General features: G+C 39.1%; 1 protein-coding gene across 4 annotated transcripts in view; it reads left to right on the top strand.

Annotated features, from left to right (window-relative positions):
* The window catches only part of LOC131069394 (probable DNA helicase MCM9), a 278,734-nt gene that overhangs the window by 238,910 nt on the left and 16,183 nt on the right, over window positions 1–23,641 (top strand). For all 4 annotated transcript variants that reach the window (XM_058004791.2, XM_058004790.2, XM_058004789.2 and 1 more), the window contains one exon: window positions 1,815–1,887. In XM_058004791.2, coding sequence (XP_057860774.2) covers window positions 1,815–1,887 — 73 coding nt within the window. The remainder of the gene's footprint in view (window positions 1–1,814; window positions 1,888–23,641) is intronic.

Genomic DNA, 23,641 nt, shown 5'->3' on the forward strand with positions numbered 1-23,641 from the left:
AACGAGCATGGTATCAAAGCCAGGTCCAGGCTAGGAGCCCCAAGCACACGAGAGGTGTGGCTTAAGGGGGGTGTTGGTGTTGGAAATAAGCCACACCCAGACCGACGAACAACTTTAGACTTCAATTGGAAAATCAATACATATGTTATCTAGCATCTACATAGGGCTCATAAATTTTGCATTCGAGTGTGACACAAACACATGAAAGCCGAAATGCACACAAAGAGAGAAAGAAAGGATAGTGTTTAGAAATCATCCCTTATTTCTTACAGCATAGTTCTTTTGCAGTTATTAGTAGATATGTATTTCTTCTAAATTATAGTCAAGTTAGTCTTCATAACTCAAAAGTTTCCAACATCATGGTAGTACTTGAATCATGGGGTATCCACTAGAAGAAGAACTCTTCGATTGGTCGCTAGCACTAAAATCTAGTCCACTAGAAGGCCATGCAAAATTGAAGACAAATTGACTCATTGTGTTGATAACTGCTACAGGCTCTACAAAAATTGCTAGAATTGTGATTAATAGAGGCGTCTCTGCTATTGCCAATTTGTCCCCAAAAAAATTGCCCCCTTTTTGGTTTATTTGATCAGTTGAGAAAAATGGCAAAAAATAAAGATTTGTGATGAATTGGGGAAGAAATTGGTGAGCTCCAATTTTGATAATTTTTTTAAGAAAAAAAGATCTCTTCGTATTAGGTAGAAATCAAAGTGTACATATTCGACTATGACAGACCGGAAAGCTATTTGGTCTTTGCATGTATGGAGTTTATTAAATTCTAAATATAATTACAAAATGATTTGATCTAATAGTGTACTATGGTGTTTGGACAGTTTTAAAATGATTTGCCATTGCAGATGGTTGTTATAGGATTTACCTGTGTAATGTTTTTTTGGTAGTATTGATATGGGTTTGACAAATCTTTTCTGGATACCTTAGTTTATTTTTGCCTAATGTTTGAGTGAGCTACCTCATTTATCATCAGGGTAATGTGATTGGTAATTGACATTTGTGAGAGAGAAGTGGTCAGTATACATAATAATATATGGCCAGCAATATTCAAATGATATGCTGGTCAGGGGAACAGTGAAGTGATTGTTATGAGCTCAATAATTCTTCTTACAATAATATCAAAGATTAATATAATAATGATCTGCCCTTAAGAATATATCAGGGGGCAATATGAAATTGGTCTTCTGCTCAAATATTGTTAAATTTCTAGAGAAATCCATACAAGGTTTCTATCATCTCCTAAAAACATAAAAAATAAACTAAGACATTGGAAGTACATCAACTTAAATATTATCATTTCTTCCAGCTAAAACCAGGAATCCTAATTTTGTAAAAATGTGGATGATATGTTTGTGGACTTTAGTATTCTACAATGAGAATAATTGCCAAGAATGGTTGATAATTCATGTCACCTTAACAATATTGGCAGAAATTTCTTGTTTCCATATGTTATTTGGCTAGAAAGAATGGTTTGAGTGTGCATTTTCTTAAATCAATTAGTACAAATTTAATTTATTGTTTGGTTGAATTTTTCTATTGCTTATGCACCTCAATTACAGAGTTTAATAAGTGGAGTTAGGGTGGAGGTGAAAAGAGGTGCATTAAGAGTTACAGTTTTATTCATTTATTTCAGATTGACTAGTCACTTATGAGAGAAATTAGTCTTCTTTTCAGAATTGATTTTTCTTTAATTGATTTTGTATCTTATTCCCTTAATCAACATTTTACAAATTAGATTGGTCATGTACTCATGTTCTTTTGCAATTTCAAAGTTCGACCTTTATTGATGTGAGACTTTACAGGTGAATGGATGCTGGAAGCAGGAGCACTTGTTTTGGCTGATGGTGGCCTTTGTTGCATTGACGAATTTGATAGGTATGCTTAGGATTTTTTTTCTTTGTGTAAGGTTATAGTTATTGTATTTTAGAAGAAAAATCTAATACTATGTTACCAGGTCCCTCAACAGCACCTCCCTTCTCCTCCCCACCTATTGATATGGGTCAAGTATAGTTCTCCCTGGGTTACACAACTTGTTATTTTGTCTTTACTCTAGTTTTGCATCTAACTATATGTCTGCCTCCCTTAATTCTGTCTTAATGTGGTTAGAATCATGTTTCAAGATCTTCTTTAGTCTAATAGAGTAGGAACTATAGCTCATCAACTCAACAAACTGAATTTTAATGAATTTGGTTATCCAGTGTAGATCTCATAGCTTCTTGGATGACCAATAACAATCTAAGCACGTGATATCTCCACCTCTTTAGAAAGTTTATAGTTTTTATTGATGTTAGTACTCACACCTATATATGTTTTGCTGACACATTTTGGTGTCCATCCCTTCTAAGTTTTTGACATAACTAAACGTAGGTTCAGATTCATTACCCTTTCTCTGGGAAATATAGACAGCAAGAGAATATCTACATAAGCATCAACATTCTAAAGAATGACGTTCAAAAAAGCATTACTCTTTTTCCTTTGTTACCTGGGGACCCACCTGCATACGGGAGATGTTATGGGAATGTGGGGATGTGCCCCAAGACTCCCCTAAACCCCATATCACACAGAAAATGTAATGCCCCCACTTTGAAATACAATTTAATGATAAATGATAATAATAAAATTAAAATTAAAATATAAAAGAATACAATTAAATATAATTAAATTTTAATTAAGTTAATGAATGGTCAAAGACATGAAATGAAAAGTTGTGACTCCCTCAAACATGAGATATAAAGGGGAGAAGAGAACCTCATTTGAGGGGAATTTGGGGAATCAGAATTGCAGATCTGAATGTGAAAGGTTGTTCAAATGATCTATGCATTAAAATAGTAAGGATTCAATTTTGGCAATGGTGGAGAAATCCTTCATGGTGATCACCGTTGCACTCTTAACTATATGAATTTGCATTTCAAAGGATTTGCTTATGGCGTCAGCAGTGTCAACAGTTTGTCCATCCTCCTTCATATATTTCACCCCTATGCATTTCAGATCATTAAGCATGTTTTGCACCAATTCAGACAATTCTCGCCCAAGTTTTACAAATTCCTCATAGCCTTGTTTTATTACAGAATTTCTCCATTCGATGTTCTTGCAGATGTATAGAATATATTTCTCCATTCGATGTTCATGCAGATGTATAGAATATTGTCATCAAATCCTTGTAAAGGCTTCTCTGCAAGGAACTTCATTACACCATGCCTTTGAATTTCTTCCATGTCGGCTAGTGTTCGGGCCCATTTGGCTTATTTGTTCTTCCAGGTTGTGATTTCTTTTCCCAACTCTCGGATGACTTTAGCAGCATCATCATACACCTTGCTCAAATGCCAAATATATTATGTTCCCTCTTTCCTGATCGTATCCAACCATTCAAGGAACACCCCATGCACCATTTTCTTCCTTTATACTTCTATGAGCAATTTCTGATTGCTAGGGGATTTAGGGTCGAAGAGTGTTGGTTGTGCAGACAGTGGTTGGGGATCTAGTCCATGGATTGCGTCAATGTATTCTGCCATTTGTTTTAAGGCTTCTTTTAGTTCCTTTTTGACTTCTCATCCTTCCAAGTCCTGGTTATGATCTTTTTCACTGAAGCTTCAAGATGAAGAACATCCGTGGCCCAAGAAGCAGTACCAATATTCACCTTTTCAACGGTAAAATCCTAGGCTGTAGGATTCTTTGTTTTCTCATTTGTCAATGGGCGTGCTATCTCCGCAGTCCAATTCCCACTGTCAGCATCAAAATCAATTTTTGAAATATTTTCAGCTTCTTCACTTTGGGAGTTTTCCCCAAGCACTTGCTCACCATGTCTTCCAGCGGAACCGAAACTCAAACTACATTCCTTTTCTTGATTAAATGGCTAGGTCCCCTCTCCTTGACAATGATCCCATCTTCGACTAATTTTGCAACCACTTAAACTCATTCGCACATTAGTAGGTCAACCTTCAAAAATCATTATCATCACATATACATAGTCTAAATCATCATCAATTTATCTTGTTAACATTACAACATCATTGCAATCTAATTAAATCACTTTAAAATTAAGCATATCATTATTCTAATTTACTTAATCCATTCAAATTAATTGATTAAATATCTAACTCAATTTTTTATGAATTATTTAAATAAGATGAATAATGGGATGTGACACTGGCCAAAGTGAATTTGATGTTGGCAGTGGTGAAGTGTAATGTACCTGAACCGTTCAGCTCACAAACCCCCCCTCGGCAAAATGCGAAGACCACAAAAAGGGCGTATGGTGGTGTTTGTGCCAACCGTACGTTGAGGTTTGTGCCAAGCCGTACAGTGAGGTTGGTACCAAGCCGTACGATGAGAGGTTGGTGCCAAGTCGTACGGTATGTACAGCCCCTCTGTCTGCGCAATGGATTTGGACGCCCAAACTACTTTCCTTCGGCTGCGTTCAACTCCACAAATATTTAATAATGCGTAGTGCCAGATATACCATATAATCAGATTAACACAATTTGGCACGAAATGAACACCAGACATGCAAGTAGAAATTCAGACTCAGTAATGATAGCACTTCAGATTACAATAATCTTGGACTGAGGGCAGAGCAGAGTAGGGTGAGGAGTAACTCCCACTGAAACTGCAGATGCCAAGTAGGGAGGATCTTCCACCTCCGGAATGGCTGACAACAGAACTCCAACTGGAATTCGCACATACAAAGAAAATACCAAATTCACTCCTACCTACAACAATGACTAACTCAGCCATATATATGGGCTCTAGGAAGTTTCTCGAAGGGTGACAAACGGCCCGACACCAAAAAGTTTATAACTAATATATTAATAAAAAGGGCCCAAAATATATTATTAAATACGGGGCCGTACAAGAAATTATTTATATTGACTATTTAATTATATCGGGGACATTATAGTCCTCCCGGCCCAAAAATTGCTTGCCCTCAAGAAATTGCAGACTCCGATGCTCCTCGATCCGTTCACTCTCCCAGATGATGTCATCATGTCTGAAGATTGCCTCCATTCGTCTGGCCGAAATTTCCCTCCCGCCACCATTGGACATTCCTCCTAGTACCACCTTCTTGTCATCCACTTCGAATGAGAATTCCATCTTCTTGAAGCTTTGTGTGTACTGGTCGAGGGTCTCCATCCATTGAATGCCCAAGATGACATCTGTATCATCCAAATCAATTACGAAGAAATCATTTGTCACTGTGTAGTTCCCCATGGTGATGTTGAGTTGTGGAACCAGATGAGTACATGACAATAGATTTCCTCCCGCCACCTTGACTTCGAACCCTTCATGCTCCTTTGTATGCAAACCCCTCCTGGTGATGAGTGATGAGTTGATAGAGTTGAGAGTAGCCCCACTGTCCAACATGACTATGACCCGTTGCCCTAGGAGTGTAACGCAAACCCGAAACACACTGCATTTTGGAGTGCTAGTCAAAGCGGCAATGGCACCTCCCCTACGGACCAGTGTAAAAATTCTCCCTACATGATCTATGTTTTCCTTAGCCTTCCCCGTGCTTTGTTAACCATCTTCCTCATTCTCTTCTTTGCTGTCGGACACCACTTCAATGCTTAAGCATTGGTGCCCTGGTTCCCACAGCTCCTTGCAGGTAAAGTAGAGTTTCCTTCTCCTGAGTTCTTGTCTTGTGGCTTCATCTAATGATGGCTTCTTCGGGGCTAGGGGTGGTTTGTCATGCGAGTAACTCTCGGAGGAAGAAGATGAGGTCGCCATGTCACATGCCTTCTTAATCGCTTCAGAGAGTGTGTTGGGGTTGAACCCTTTCACCCAACCCTTCAGTGGTTCCATCAACCTGTCCATGAATAAGACCACCAATCTCCTCTCCGAGATATCTCTTACCAACATGGATAGTCTCTAGAATTCTATAATGTAACTGTCCACCGGTCCAGATTGCTTCAGTTGAGCCACTCTTTGAAATTGAGTTTAGGATCTCTTCTGTCAAAACGGTCTATAAGCCTCTCTGTGAATTCGGCATATGAAGTTATCTGATCGTGGCCGAGGGTGACCATTCCATGATGCCACCATTCGTGAGCGACTCTTTCCAGGTGAAGTGCAGCAAATTTGATAGCCACATCTTCAGGCATCGGGTTAAGTTGGAAATAGGTATCTGCTTTTTGTACCCAAGCTCGTGCCGAGGTTGCAACGATCCCATCAAAAGGTGAAAATTATTCTTACCAACTTTCCGTTTGATATCATTGTTATAGTAGCCATAGTAGCCAGGACTTCTGCCACCTGAGTATTTCATCCGGAGCTCGACATAATCCTTGAAGGATATGTCTCCCTCGAGGTTTGCATCCCTCCAATCTTGATTCAACTGTGCTTGCAAGTCCTGGAAAGTGGGCTCTTGCTCCCTACGCGGTGCTTCAGTTCTCTGGGGAAAAGTTGGCATCAGCGGTCGGGAATTTGAACACTGTGGGTTTGACCTTCCAATGATTGAATTATCGCTCTCTCCATTTGTTTTTTCCCGATGCCAATTGACGCAATGTATCTTCCATGAGTTTTTGTCATTGTTCCCCTCTAATCATTGTTTCGTTGAGCCGAGCTTGGCTTTTGGTTAGCTCCCTTAATAGTGCCATGACTTCCTTGGCAGGATTCTGTGGTTCCCCAATTCTATCGGCAGAACGGTACCTCCTTTTGGTGTACACCTGCATCCACTACCCGACAAGCTGGCAAGATCACTAGCTTTGATACCACTGTAATGTACCTAAACTGTTCAGCTCACAAACCCCCCCTTGGCAAAATGCAAAGACCACAAAAAAGGCGTACGGTGGTGTTTGTGCCAAGCCATACGGTGAGGTTGGTACCAAGTCGTACGGTGAGAGGTTGGTGCCAAGTCGTACGGTATGTATAGCCCCTTCGTCCGCGCAATGCATTTGCACGTCGAAACTACTTTCCTTCAGTCGCGTTCAACTCCACAAATATTTTATAATGCATAGTGCTAGATATACCATACAATCAGATTAACACAATTTGGCACGGAATGAACATCAGACATGCAAGTAGAAATTCAGACTCAGTAATGATAGCACTTCAAATTATAATAATCTTGGACTGAGGGCAAAGCAGAGTAGGGTGAGGAGTTACTCCCACCGAAACTGTGGATGCCAAGTAGGGAGGATCTTCCACCTCCGAAATGGCTGACAACAAAACTCCAACTGAAATTCCGCATACAAACAAAATACCAAATTCACACCTACCTACAACAATGACTAACTCAGACATATATATGGGCTCCAGGAAGTTTCCCAAAGGGTTACAAACGAGCCGACACCAAAAAGTTTATAACTAACTAATTAATAAAAAGGGCCCGAAATATATTATTAAATACGGGGCAGTACAATAAATTATTTAAGTTGACTATTTAATCATATCGGGGACATTACATGAAGATTCCATGTTATTCTTGAGGCAATACTTGACGATGTCTTCATTATGTCCATCCCACTCACAAATGAACTAGTCATCTGCCTTTATGATGGCTTTCAAACACGGTCCATTCTTTTCCTAGTACGTGTCAAGATCAATCTCCTCCTTTGGGTTGTCTTTAGGTTTCACATCCGGTGCAGCTTGGTCCTCTTTCATCTTTGTTGGTTGAAAATTTTGTAAACTTGGGAAGGCATGCAAAATTATAATTTCAGCCATAGCGTGTGAGTTAAAAACTCTCCTAATTTTAAGGGAAAGCTCCCCCTTCCTACTATTACAAACTAACTATAACATACAAACACTAATCTAACTTGGGTGGGACAACATCCTTTTCTCTTTTTTTAGAAAAGAAATTGCAGCTAAAGTAACAAATATAGAAATCTAAGAAATTTCAAGAACAACAAAGATGCTCATATGAAAGGAAGCAAAGTTTCGATGAAAGTGCAAAGTCTTCCATCACTTCCCTGGGACGAGAATATAGAAGCAAAGCTCAAAGTCTTCACTTGTCTACTGTCTTATCTACCTTTTAAGATGATTATTATGATAACAATGTACAACTTACAACAGGTCAAAGTCTGTTGATATGGTGCACTTCTAGACTATTATAAATAGGAACAACTACAAGCACAAAGTCTTGTAACCTCACTCTATTATGAACACTTAACTACGCTAACTTAATCCTCGATATTTGCAGCACAAAGTCTACAAGAAATTAGACCAAAGCTCTTTCCAACAACCTCACTAGAATCTCAAGTATATGCAAAAAAGTATATCACTATGACATAAGAACACAATGGATATATGAACAAGGGTTCAACACAAAGTCTAAAATTCAAATGTCTTCTTTATATTTCTTGAGAATCCAATTTACAAGTATAAAACACAAAGTATTTATCATTGTAAATTTCTACAGAGTTTTCTTGCTTGCCAAAAAGATAAAAATTACATAGAGCACCCTCCAATATATATAGGAGAGGGGCTAAGAGCAAAAAGTGGGAGAAGTCCAACTAACTAAATCTTATTCCACAACTAACTATAACTAATTATGACTTATTCCAAATTACAATCCTTTTGTATTTCAACTTATAATTTGTTTACATGTAATTACAAGTTACAAGATTACAAGTAATGACACTACCTGTAATTACATGTTTGAAACTACATGTAATTTGTCAAAAGGAAAATACATAAAACAAAAACATGATTTAAGTGTTGGGAGACACTTCTTGTTCTTCTCTATTCCTGGCCATGAAAGCTTGAAACTTGCTAATTGATTCATGCAATTCATCAGGATTTGGACTTGTTGTATTCCTTGCAACAACAACAATTTTGATGATGACATCGAAGTATCTCACCATTGCCACTCTATGCTCTTCAAGAACAGTTTGCATCTTATCAAGGAAAGCTTTGCAATTCACAAATTTGTTGATTGAACCCAATGTAATTTGTTCAGATTCAAGTTCCTAATGAAGCTTTGACACCAACTCAGAAAGTATCACATTCTCAATAAGTGACTCTTCATCTTGACTTACCATCTTGCAAGACATTTTCCCAAAATTGGAGATATTATCTTGCTCCACTTCAGTACTCATTTCTAGAGCAGCTTCAATATCTTTAATCAAGTCCTTGACAACTAATGACGTATCGTTCATAAGCTCCTCAAACTCAATATACCTTTCTCTATTTGGTATCACAGTGTTGTTGCACAGGATTTCCAACTTCACTTGACCCATTTCATGCCAAATTTTCAAATCTTTCTCTATAGATTCCAGACTTTGCTTAAAAGCTTCTAAAGTCTAGTTCAATTTCATCTTTGTTGTCCTTACATTGCCTAACACCAGTAAGCCTTTCTTCACCACTTGAGTACTTTGATCTGCCAATTGATCTACCCAAGAATCAATAGCTTTGGCCTTTTGAGTAGCTTTTTCAACTTGTTTGATGGACTCTTAAGAAGTGGAGGAAGTCAAGGGATCAAGCTTTTCTGAAGAATTAGTCATCTTTTGGATCACTGAGATGAGTTGTGCAGTTTCCTCCTTGAGCTTATCTCTCTTTGCTAGAAGCTCATCATAACTCTAAACCAATGAGGCTATTGAGTCCTAAGCATCATGCATCATTTTGGCATGTGTATGCTCTCCTAGTTCCACTCTCGTGAACCTGTAGTTAGATAGCTAGATTTCTCCTTGTGGTTTATCTATAAGAGGCCCTGCCATCTTTGCATACTTCATCTTATTACTGTCCACAACCACTCGCAAAACTGTTTTGGCTTTTTTGGCAGCCTTTGGCTTGGATTTCCTAAGTTGCTAAACGTCAAACACATCAGGAGAAATCACCTGCTTTTTCCTCTTTGGTGTGATTGTGATGCAATCAAGGTAGGGAGATCCAATAAAGGACAGCCCATCCTTACAGCCTAACACAAACACCATGCAAAAATATAACGGTAATCAGTAACACAATGCCAGAAATAGCAGAAAGAACAACCAGTAACAACACAGAATACATAATTGGTAAACAATATGAACAATTCTTATTACAGTCTTAAGAATTACACGTGCTACATGCTGGATCGCGGTCCAGGATACAAACAATGCTTACAACACATATATTAGATCTGCAGATCATCTGCACAACAAATTGGCCTTCGGGAACAATCTGTTGATTCTACCCTAATCCGGACCTCGGCCCTTCCGGCCTCAGTCCATTGGACCAGAATCTCGTTGGTTCTACATCTTTGCTCAATCTCTAAACTTTGTCTTCTATCTTCTATCTTTTGTCTCCTCAAATGATTCGCAAACTTCCATTTATACCGTCCACAAATAATAACAACTCGATCAAGTCGGCCCAAAGACCAACCGGTTCATGAAACGTGTAACGGTAACATGTCGGCTCAAATCAGTAAGAACAACTCCAAAGCATGAAACGATGCGCGGACCTTCGGAAATACTGGCCAAGGCCCAAAACAACATCTCCAACGATCCACAAGTCACAAAGATCAACCACAACCCGATCCAACTTCGCACAACACAGTGTTAGACTAACCAGTAAGAACATATCAATCGGGCCAATACCGGAATCGATAACTCATCGGGATTAAATCCAAATGCCATGAAACTTGAACACGACAAAGACAATGAACACAAGGGAATAAACCCAAAACCACAACACTAAACATGAAGAAATGCCATGATCTCAAGCAATTCCACTGCAAACTGCTCAACCGGTAAGAACCACATCGGTGCTCTTGCATCAGATTGAACTCAACCATGGGGGCAAATCTAATGAGCTTACATCAGTAACAACAATTGCAGTTTGTGTGGAAATAGGCTCTACCTGTACTATAGTTGTCATTCTATGGGAAGCCTCAGTCTAGACAGCAACAAGTTTTTGTTCAAATGGCAAATCATGGCTAGCTTCAATCATGAACTTATCGAAGCTTACAACAGAGGTGTCTATCTCAAGAAGTGACATACTTGAGAGGACAACATATGAAGGGTTTGTATCAAAAACATTCTCCAAGTTGTCATGTGAAGCATCCATAGGTATATTTGTTGCTGATGATGTCACAATGGTACAAATAGACGCACTTGGCACAATAGTACCAATGTGAAATGTAGAAAAGGAATCCACTTTTGTTTCTATTGGAGACGTAGGGACATCCAAAGACAATTGGGGAATGGCCATATGAGGAGAATCTGAGTTAAAAGTATATTTTGGAGCATTCTCCTCATGTGGTTCACCTCTGGGTCAATGACCTGAATTTGCACTTTAGACTTCTCTTTTCCTTTCAGCGATACCTCTTCTAGAGGAATAACCAAGACCCTACTGACTTTCAGCTTGATTCTAGTACTGGAGGAAGAAGCACCCTCTTTGGATTTGACTCTCACCTCAGACTTACGCCCAACTAGTCTTGTTGAATCATCTTTTGCCCCAACCTTAATCTTTATGGTTTTAACATTATTGTTTTTCAACCAAGCATTGGTGTTGGCAAGGATGGGCTGAAATCTATCAAAGATTGAGATGCATTCCTTTTGCGACCATTGGACAGATGGAAGAGGAGCTTCAGCGACCCTTTGTTCTATATACTCTGGGTCAAGTGTTTTCCCGTCATCTACCATGCCTTTTGGAATGTTGGTTAGATCCAGATCTACAATTTGCTCAAAGGTAAGCCTGATGTAGTCCATCTTCCTGATGTCTTCTTGTATAGGAAGATCAATCCAAATATCCTCAAGGCGATGAAAACATGAGTGAAGGCTCTCTTGATTTTATCCCTTGATAATCAAAATCTTTTCTCGCCTTGAACTTGTTCAACTTGATTTTCTAACGTTTTGTCTCCATTGCCTTGGCTTTTGCTGAAGTTGTCAAGGAATATCGGCCAATCTGCAGTGAATTATGTGAGGATATTTTGATCCCTAACTTATATTGAGCTAACTAGTCTGCATGAACTATCATCAACTATCTAGCCAACTCCATCAAGATGATCTTGTTGTCATGTCCCCTCCTTGATCGTTATATATAGCATAAATGAAACAATTATTATTATTAATTAATATAATTACCAAACAAATAATTATTTGAAATTTATTTATTTATAAACTATTATTATTCAATAATATTTATTAATAATAATATTTTGAAATATTCGAATGGAAATAAATTAATATTATATTATAGACGTGATTTATATATATAAAAAATAAATTATAAACATGATTTACATATTCTTAATTTATATATTTAAAAGAAAGAGGCACGAGTTGTGGTGATAATAAGCTAAGAAACGTAACATTAATACCATTAATCATTGTTAAGATCTATTTATTTTATTGACTAGACAAATGACTAATTAGATAATAATTCCAATAGAAGAGTTGTCGGGTGGTTATGAAGAAGTGCCTCTATAATAAGAAGAGAGGGCTTTTCAAAGAAGTGTGACTCTTGAGAGTTGGAAGTATAAAAGAAGTCTCCAACATTGCAACGAGGGAGGAAAAAATACTTTCATTCTTTATTTTTCATAATTATTTATCGACTGTGTTATATATCCTTATTACAGTTTAGAAGAACAGAAGGAGGGTAGGCCGAAGGCCCAATATCGTGTGTATGAAGCCCAGGATTATTCACATTAGACACAACACTGCATATCCTATATAATATCGTTTATTTCGGACATAGCATCATCCCTTTATCTATAAGGGATAAGTAATCTCATTCATAGTATATATATCAGACATTAGGGGAGACATTAAGGAATATATTATTAAAAGGCAGCAATATAAAAGGTTTAATATATCAAAATCGCAGCTTCGATAACAACGTATATGGTTCGTATTAAGCCTGATAGACCATGAAAGACACTAATCCCTGCTGTCAAAACGGATTCAGTAATACTTATCATTGGGTGGTTATGATATCAATCGATTCCTTAATGTCCTAAGGTTGTGTGAGGAGGCATGAGAACAGATCCGAACTGTATTAAGCTACAGGTGGTAGCATCCTTGACCGTGATGGTATACATGGGAATATATTTTTTTATATATGAAGTTTGATAATGTTTCTATGCATAATTTAATATTAATAGAAATATTAACATAGAGTGCAATATAAGGATACCAAGTAACATGACAGTGGCAGACCAGATCTGACATGCGTCAAATGTCAGATTTGTCTGCCATTACCTGCCAGTAAACATATTACTAACTAGGATTGTTTTAAGTGGTTATAGTATTAGTAAATTATATAAAAGAATATTAGCTAATACATAAACAATTGGCAATATTACTTAATTTATATATTTATATATATATATATATATATACTCAAATCAGAGTACGGAAAAAAATAAGGATTGTAAATATAGATATGGATAATAATAAATATAAAAATACTTTTAGAAATTAGTAATAATTCATATAATTAGTAATTAATAAATATGTAAAGGATTTATGAATGGATCAGAGTAAGATTAATTATTTAGTATGGTAAGATAGCAAATACTTGATAGACTAAAGAAAGATAGAACATCTTAGATTTGATTCATGTTAAGAGAGTCTTGACACTTAACCAAGTTACTTTAAGTCATAAGTAGTTTGAAAATAGATTAATTATGGTTAAAAGCGATCAAACCCTAGTAGGTGACATTACAAGTGGTATCAGAGCAACTTTCTTGCCATCCTGCTGGAGTCAGTCAATGCATAGAAAAGGAAGAAAGGGGATACGCATGAGTCCCAAGGAAAGGTAAATGACCACCCATATTATTTTTTGGTATATGTTCTAATCCGCACTTATATGGAATATAGTATTGTTTATTTCTTATATCCAATTATGGATCTGCTCAAATTTAACATTTGTCATTTGGCATTTATAGGTTGCAAGGATATATGAATATGTAACTTAGAAACTTATTTACCTTTAATTGTTTAAATGCAAAACTTATTATTATATCTTTACTGTAACTGTAACAGTTCCAATTTATGTGTTACGATATTGTTATAACTTGTTCCTAGTCGAATTCATATAAAATATATTGAAAGTATTAACTGCACCTTCGTTGAGTGTATTCCATAATAGCATTCTCATACGATATGATATATATAGGAGGTTTCTGGTTTCTTCCGATTAGTGGAGGAATTATATAAACTTAAGTTACAGTCTATTCTTTGTTTCAAATTAAGTTGTTTCAGACTGTTGAGGATTTCCCTCAAGAATAAATAAATTAGAAGAACTAATTAATACAAAATTCTTGTAAAATAAATTAAATAAACCATTAAAACAAGGAACTGGACTAACTGATACAACACTAATAAACCTAATGAATATGAACTATTATAATTGCCTTTCCTTGGAGAGGGGATCTGTAGGGGGTCGATTGCCCACCCAAATATACCACCTACTGTGTGAGAATGAACCAGTAGGCCAGGAGAGCAAGTGACTGCTCCTGGGTTTGGGTCTGGCCATGATGAACCACCCTTACCATCCACTATCTTTCTAGGAAAGGTGAAGAGCTAATTAAGAAATCTAACTGTACTATATGAAAGCACTTTTTCCTTTTCCGCTATAGACCCTTTCTCTAGAAATTCATCCTCGGCGCGCAAATATTCTATCCAGAGGTCCTGACTTGCCACACGTTCTACCCGAACATAGTCTTGAAATCTAATGCATAGCTGGAACAGCACCATGAATTGAGGCATAGGAGGATGGCGTATTTTATATTGCATACCCTCCAAATGGCGATCTACATGCTTCAAACCCATCCTTCCAGTTGGACTGATGAGCCTCAAAACATAAAATGTCTGAATGCAATCCACTGGCAAACTCCAGGTCCTCCGTGAAGTATGTGACCTTATCCATTCTCAATCTATCTTCCCGGTCCGGCTGCACCAGGTCATCGGACAAACTATTTTTCCAGCCCAAAACCATTGATCAGAGGATCCTTCCACCGAGGTCCCTCATGTCTTTCAAGATTTCCTCGCATTTCGCCTGCTCTTTATTAATGGTATCTTTTGTTTCATTCTTCATGATGGTGATCCAGTACCATTCTTTAAAGACGCCGATGTCATAGGGATCCAGGATAGCGGACAATGTGGGAATCTGCACGTGGGTCTAGAAAAGAGCCCTCATGAGGGGAAGAGTTGTACCAACCACCTCATGAACCCTGAGACATTCCCTCTTTACCTCGAGCAATTTGACCAGAATGGTCTCTCGGTGGTGGGCTATCTCCTTTACATCTTCAATGATCCGCTCTCCCTTTTCCTTAATGTCTTGAATCCATTCCTTGACAGCCTTGGCGGTATCCCATACTCCTTCAAACTTTGTTGTAGTCCTTTGTGCCAATGTTGATGGGGGAACATCGGATTCAAGGGCGTGTTGCAATGGTTTTAGCAGGTGATCAATATACCCCTCAGCCTTCTCAACACAAACTCAATTCATGTTTCTCTCAACAGTTATCTCGTTGAGTTGCCTGAGCATATTTTGCACAGAGTCCTTGAACTCCTCCCTTTCTTGTTCTTTGGTGGCTCACCCTATTGGGACGATTGTAATGCTATAATCAGCCAACGCAATTTGATCTACTTGCTTATCGACAGGCGGGGTAGCGATATGGATGGTGCAGTTCCTCTGCTCATCCTTGGTGATTCGGGAGTAGGTCTTAGGCTTTTTCTTCCCTTTGGACTTTGTCTCCCTTATGCGAGATAAAATATCCTCCAAGTCGATAGGTGGCTTGGTGGCTGCCTTCTGCTATGCACGAGCAACTAACCAGTCTTGAGGTATGGTCTGCCCGGATGTTATGGCCAAATTTCCACTCTGCTCCTTAGAGGTTTCGGCTGGTTCACTGCATATCTGCAATTGATTTGTCATAGAAGGAGCAGATGTAGTATCCAGCCCTTTACTTATAGCTAAGTTCTCTCCTACCTCATTGAACAACTGTCGAGTATCCCCATGTGATGTTTGCTCCTCAGTTTTGTCAGGCTCGTGGGTCTCATCCGCCTTTTGTTCTCCTTTGACGGTGGTGTCATCTTTGTCGGCGCTATTCAATTGTAATTCATGCCGACTCCCTTGGGTGAGTTCATGCATATCGGCCTCTTGATTAGGCGGAATTTCTCCCTCGGCTTGATTTCTAGGTTCACTAGAACCAATGATCCTTACCTCTATATCTAGCTCATCTTGTGACGGAGGATTATTAGCCTCGAATGCATCAACATCGCTCTGGGAGGGCGGAGCAGGTATATATTCAAGTTCAACTACATCATCCTCGGAACTGGGGTCCTTGGATGACGAACTAACCTCTGGCCTTCTAATAGGGATCTTTTCCCATATAGTCCTTTTTTGACGTCTGAGTCCCTCTATTAGCTCTGGCTTTCTTCCTCTTTCTGGGTTTCTCAACCTCTTCTTTCGATGCACTCGAGGTTCCCTCATCTTCTGAGGACTGGGAATCGAGACCACCCATCATATGGTATGTGAATTGAATTCCTTCATGGGTTAGTCTCTCAATTTGCCGGTGTAATCAATGATCGGTGTACCTTCCTAGAGCTGCCATAACTGCCTCAAAATCAGTAATCGGATCTTGAGACCAATCAATGCCCGGCAAGAGGTACTTTACTGCCTCAAACTCCTGAACCTGCAAGCAATTGCCAGAATCTATCACTTGATCCGGGACCTGACAATATTCATAAAGTCGCATCTACTGCACACTTAACCTTGAATATTCACGCCATCGAACCTCATAGTCATCAGAACAATTCTTCCAATAGTCCTCAATTGATTCCTTTGCTCTATAGTGCTTGCTATAGGCTCTTTTTGCCAAATTGTCATGATCAAAACATTTCCTTGGGAAATGTTCCTGTAGGCCATACGATGCTAACTCGGCAAGTGACTCATCAACTTGCACTGAATTCATGAAATGCACATCAAGGTTACCCAAAATCATAGGGAAGGTGAATCCGAACTGTTTCTTATCTCTGAGTAAGCTGCCCGCTAGATGTGCTTGCCTTGCAACTTCCATAAGAATTACTTTGTCTGTTGGATAGCGTAGAAGTCGGAACGGAGCTCCCTCAAAGCCGACTATCCAGATATAAGAGAACCTAGGGAATTGAATAAATCAGACACCGTACTTTTGTACCAAAATGGTAGCCTACTCTGAGAGCCTTATGTACAATCCCCCTTGCATCAACCTGACTAGGCGCATTGTGAAGGCGTCATTGACATGCTCATATTGACCAATTGCATAAGCAGGATTGTTCTTTTCCCTCTGAGTTGTGTCATAGTAATGTAGTTGAGGATAGCAGTCGTACACCTTTACCAGATTGGGCCCGTTCCTGATTTCACCCTTCTTGATTAATCCCGTCAGTGACTGGTGTCGGGCGAACATATAAACTAGGTAAGAGGTCATGGTGAAGCACTTCTTTTCCTCAAGTTCGACCAGTTGTGTATCAATATTATCACTGATGATTTGAGCCCAGTTTAACTTGGATTTCCCGGCAAAGACCTACTCCGTAAAGTAGAACATCCACTCTTCAAAAAAGTTAGATTGAGGGAGTCCCATAACCCGGCTAAGCAAGGTGACCATATCACCATGCTCGTTGTGAAAGTCACTTTTGGGGGTCTTTTTCCCGATTCTAATACTCGGAGGCCTTCTCTCCTTATACCATTCTTCGTTTATCAATGTCCTGCATTTAGCAGGGTTCATGTCATATGCAACTTGTGCTTCATCTATGGTTGTTGCAATGGGGTTATCTGGGAATGGGATGTCAAATGCATTGCCAATGGCCTGAGGTGTGAAGTCAGCTAGCACCATATTTTCTAGAACTACTAATCTGGTCTCTGGCTGATAATGTCGGGCAGCCTCAACTACTACTAGCTCATAATCCTGCACTGATGGGGGAAATCCTGTTGCCTGGGCTATACCACTTTCCATCATCCGCCTAGGCTTGCCATAGGCATTAGGAGAATATACCCAGTCTCTGAAGTCCTGAATGTCTATGTGGCCCAAGTCAGTATCGCCTATGTTTTCCCATATGCTTTGGACTTTTGACTCCCTCAGTCCTCCTCTCTGGTACTAGTACTGGTACTTCATCTTCTCGCCTTTGCGGGGAATGTCTGATTTAGAAACCCGAGATGTTCCGGCTCCACCAGGCGTCTTTGAGGATTCTACCACAGATTTAGACATTATCCTGCACAACCGGACGCGGATTACGAGACGAGATGAAGGAAACAAACAAGTTAGTCAAAATAGAGGATGATGTTAGCATGTTAGGATCAACGGGAAAACTGAAATTTGAAGAAAGTACGATGCTTCAGCAAAGGAGCTTGATTAATTTGGAAATGAAATGTTATTAAGCTCTTCGTTTAAAATTTGCTACTTGGCTGCGGTTTAGGGCTTGGGTGTTCAATGATTGCTAATTTTGCACTCAAAGTCTTAAGTTTAGTTTTCAAAAAAAAGTTCAAAATTTCCTAAGTCTGAATTTTGCATTCCTAGGTTAATTTTCCTGACAGACTCTGCTTTAAATGCTTTGCTTGATGCCTTCCAAAAAGAAGATTGTGGTCTACAAAAATTCACCATTTGATTAATTTTTTATTATCTGCTTAAACACATTGACCAGTCTTGCATTTATTTTAAATGATTTCAAAGGAGATAAAGCGAGCTTACCTGGCAAACAAGGTGTCTATCCTACAATCTCCCCAAACTTCGGGTTAGAAGGGCTTTGTGCAAATTCAGCCTACAAGGTCGTTCTGAAAACTTTGAAAAAGCCTTTCCTTTTATCGCAATTTTCACTCCTTGGCGATTTTCGGAACAAAAGAGAGTTTTGCAAACTCTTGAAAACGCCTTACCTTCAACTCACGCGATTCTCAGATTGCCCAATTTTCGGGCTGGAGGAAACACATGTAAACCCTAAGACACTGCCTAGGCTTTATTTCGCGACTTCCCCTACCTTTATTATCGTCGCCATTTGATTTTTGGCCTATCGGGATTTCACGACTTCAGAAGGAAATGCGCAAGTTTCCCGCAGATGGTTTCAAACACTCCCTTCTTCTTTAACGCATTTGGTATTTTCGATTTCGGCCTTTAACCCTATTTCACGAAAATGGTCCTTTCTTCCAATTTCGTCTTGTGTGGTGTTTGCAAACTCGATTTAGTGATGCCCTACCTTATGTATTGCGCGATTCTCCTAATTTCGGGGTGAAGAGTCCTCTTGCAAACGTTAAAGTTTAACACTTCATCATTTTGGCGATTTTCAGGTTGGGGGCGATTTTGGAAAGGTTTACCGTTATAACACTTTTATAAATTTCGCACTTGTGAAATTCGGCCAAATAGACAATTTTGAAAACTTTTATCAAGTTTAACGTTTTACCCTTGTGCCCCGAAAATCGGGTCAAATGGCACTTTTGCAAACTTCGTTTAAGTTTTGCATTCTAACTATATGTGGCGAAAATCGGCCTAAAAAGGCCTTTTCAAAAACTTTATAAAGTTTGTGTTTCTCTTGTTTGCCCAATTTCGGGCTAAATGACATTTTGCAAACTTTTAACATTATCCCTTTTTAACCTTTCTGTCGAAAATCGGCCCAAATCGAGCTTTTGCAAATTTTTTACACATTTGACATTTTACCTCTATTCGCCGAATTTCGGCCTAAATCGAGCTTTTGCAAACTTTTAACATTTTACATTTTACCTCTATTTGGCGAAAAAATGGCCCAAAGGGCACTTTTTGCAAAGGTTCTATATTATAACGTTTTATTCACCTTTCCTGAAATTCGGCCCATAAGGCCATTTTGAAAAGGTCTTCTATTTTCAACGATTTTCGAAACAAAGGGGCCTTTTGAAAAGGTTTTCAGTTTGCAATTTCCACCCTTGCAATTTCGGGCTACAAGGCGAAATTTTTAAAATGGTTGAGTTCTAACGCTTTAACACTTTAACGCACTTTTTAAAATGGTCATTCCGCAAGGTTTTGAAACTTAGGTGTTTACTTCATCTAGCAGATTCTCAGGCTTACGTTGTAACCAGATCTCTTTTGTTTTGATTTTGGGCATTCAAAAATTTGAGACTCTTCGTGCAGGACAAAAGCTGAAAACTCAAAGAGGGGGACCCTGTAGGCAACAGGGAGTGTGTGCAACGCACAACAGTATGCCAACAAAAAAATATTTTCACCAGTGACCTGATAAATGGTGAAAGGTTCACGTCAAAGAGTATCGAATTTTCCATGCATACCCTTTGGTTCTCTCCTTTTGTCCCGAAGTAGAACACAATCACCAACTTGAAATTCTCTTTGCTTTGTCTTTTTATCAAAGAGAACCTTGACTTGCTTCTGATGTTCAACAATCCGGTCTACCACTTGTGTTTGTTGTTCTTCTAACTGAGATTCTTCTAACTGAGAAAGAAACATTATTTTCTTATCTAAGGCATTTTCAAATGTCTTATCTTCAATTGCCTTAGCCAGCTTTAAAGTGAGAAGCTCTAAAGTAATAGGTATTTCTCCATTCATCCCATAGAGTAGCTGAAATGGTGACATGCCAATAGCTCTTTTGGGGGTAATTCCTTCTACCCATAAAGCATCATATAGAGCCTTATGCCAAGATCTTTGATTTTCTTCCATAAGTTAATGTATCATTGTAACCAAATTTTTATTACTTGATTCTACCTAACCATTACCTTGAGGATATGCCAAGGTAATACCATAATCAAAACAAAACTGGGTTACCTCTTGAGAAGAAAAGGTTGTTGCATTATTTGACACATTTTTATGTGGGACACCAAATCTGGAAATTATATTCTCCTTGTGAAATCTACATACCACTTTTGAAGTAGCATATTTTACCGGAATGGCCTTTACCTACTGTTGACGTGTCTAAAGTCGTATTGCTGCAAACTCCGTACGGCCAACGCAAAATAGAATGTACTCGCTGAGTATCCTATCCTCTCTTGAGATAAGGAAATCTCTAATGCTATTTCTTACGTTTGATCAAAGGGGACAACCTCAAGGTTTCGTTTGTCAGGTCTTGACTGCGGGATTACTCAGTGGTTTGATGTGTTTTTGCTGGAAACACAAGGGGACTTACGGTAAAATAGGCAATTGCTGGATGAGTTCCCTAGAACTTTAATAGTCTCGTTTATCGAATGGTTTCAGTTGGGTTGATACTGTTTTCAGCAAGACTGCGGATTCTCTTTGATAAAAAAAAGGAAAAAGAGGGATAGGGAGGGAGAGATACAGAAAATCTAAGCTATTTAACTAGGATAGCATATTCAGAAAATAGACAGACACCTCCAAATAACTAGATTAAGCATTACCAGCCATTTAAGCACAATACTTGCATCAATCTAGTGCGATCTTCAAGGGAAAATTGAGTTTTCATGCTACTAAATACAACATCAGAACTTTAACATTCATTCAGTGAGTATTCAATAACTAATTTAAGCATATGAAAGGTTCAGATTAACCATGCAGAAGGAAAGACAATCAGTCATCCCCTAATGGTATGAATAGCGAGGATTCTATCGGATGTTTATCTGAAAAATGCTATATAAAGGAAAGAAACATAACTGAAAATTCTAAATTAATGAAGAAGGAGACCATGCACTCACAAGGAAACTTGAAACAGTCTTAACTTTGCATTAAATCCTGTAAATTTCGCCAGAGCTTCAACAACAATCCATGAACTTCTTACAAAATGAGGGAAAACCAGTCCCTTAAATAGGCTTCAAAAATGGATGAATGGCCAAGATCTAATCTAAACAAGAGGCCCAAATTCATCCTTACAAAAGAGTACCCATACCCATAAATGGAGGGTAAATATCAGCAACTACCCCAAAGGAAGTAATAACTACCCAAAAAGGTAATTAAAACTTATCCAAAATAATCCAAAAGTGCACATACATAAAGTTTACATTTATAGTTGACTTGGAAGTCAAATATGACCCTTTGGCCAAAAAGTGCACTTTTCAAAATTAAAAAGGAAAAAACACTTTAGGAGAGCACTTTTTCTTTTTCAGCTTCACATCCCTTTTCCAAGAATTCATCCTCACCATGCAAATATTCTTGCCAAAGGTCCTGACCTGGTGCACGTTCTTTATGAACATATTCTTGGAACCTGATGCATAATTGGAAAAGCAAACTGAATGGAGGCATAGGAGGATGATGAATTTTATACTGCATGCCTTCAAGGTATTGGTCTACGTGCTTCAAACCATCCTTCCAACTGGAACGATTACGCTCGAAGCACAACATGTCTGAATGGAACTGACCAACAAAACTCAGGTCCTTGGCGGAATAGGTGATCCTATCCATCCCCAGTCTTTCTTCCCAGTCCGGCTGTATCACATCATCTGACAGGTCATTTTGGCATCTTGAGACCATTGATTGGAGGATCGTCTTGCCGAGTTCTTGCATGCCTCTCAGAATTGCCTCGCATGCGTCGTTTTCTCTATCAATGATTTCTATTGTGTCATTCTTCATAGTAATAGTCCAGTACCATTCTTTGAAAATGCCGATACCATGGGGGTGCAAGATGTCGAAGAGTGTGGGGATCTGTGCCTGGGTCCAAAAGAGAGCTCTTACGAGGGGAAGAGTTGTGGCAGCCACTTCATGCATTCTGAGGGATTCCCTTTTTACCTCTAATAGCTTGACCAGGGTGGTCTCTCGATGGTGGGCCATTTCTTTTACTTCTTCAAGGATTCGTTCTCCCCTCCCTTTGATGCCTTGTATCCATTCCTTGACTGCCCTTGCAGTATCCCGTACTCCTTCAAATTCCGTTGTGGTTCTTTGTGCCAATGCCATTGGGGGAATGTGGGATTCGGAAGCATTGTGTAATGGTCTCAAGAGTTGATCAATGTATCCCTCGGCCTGCTCAGCACGAGCTCGATACATGTCCTTTTCAGCTGTTATTTCTTCAAGTTGCCTGAGTATGTTCTGCACTAAATCTTTGAATTCCTCCTTTTCCTATTCCTTAGTGGCTCATCCGATGGGGACAGTCGTGATGCTATAATCTGCCAATGTAATCTGATCTGCTAGCTTGTCTACAAGCGGGGGTGGCGATGTGAAGAGTATGGTTTCTTTGCTCATCCTTGGTTATTCTGGAATATGCCTTGGGTTTTTTCTTCTCCTTGGCTTTAGCTTGGTCTATGCGTGAGAAGATGTCCTCCAAATCGATGGGTGGCTTGGTGGCGGCCTTGCACTGAGCTCGGGCAATTAACCATTCTTGAGGTACAGTCTGGGATGATGCTATGGTCAAATTTGCTCTCTGTTCTTTGATGTTCTCAACCGTCTTATCACAAATTTGCAGTTGTTCCGTTACCGGAGGAGTGGAGGAGGTGTCAAGTTCTTTGCTCGCAACAAAGTTTTCTCCCACTCCACTGAACAATTGTCTAGTGCCTTCGTGTGATGGTTGCTCTTCAGTCCTTTCAAGCTCTCGGGTCTCCTCTGTCCTTTGCTCTCCTTCAACGGTAGAGTCATCTTTGGTAGTATCATGGAGCAACAATTCATGGCGGCTCTGTTGGGTGGGTTCATGCAATTCAATCCCCTGAATGGATGGAATCTCCCCTTCCTCAATTTGGTTACCCGGCTCGGCTGATTCAATGGCTCTTAGCTCGACGTTTAGCATGTCGGGTGCGGGAGGGTCATCAACTCCAAATGCATCAATATCACTCTGGGAAGGCGGAGCAGGTATATAATCTAATTCTACTACATCATCGGACGAACTAGGGTCCTTTGACAATGAAG

This window comes from Cryptomeria japonica, chromosome 10 (genome assembly GCF_030272615.1).
Source record: "Cryptomeria japonica chromosome 10, Sugi_1.0, whole genome shotgun sequence".
Classification (NCBI taxonomy): Eukaryota; Viridiplantae; Streptophyta; class Pinopsida; order Cupressales; family Cupressaceae; genus Cryptomeria; species Cryptomeria japonica.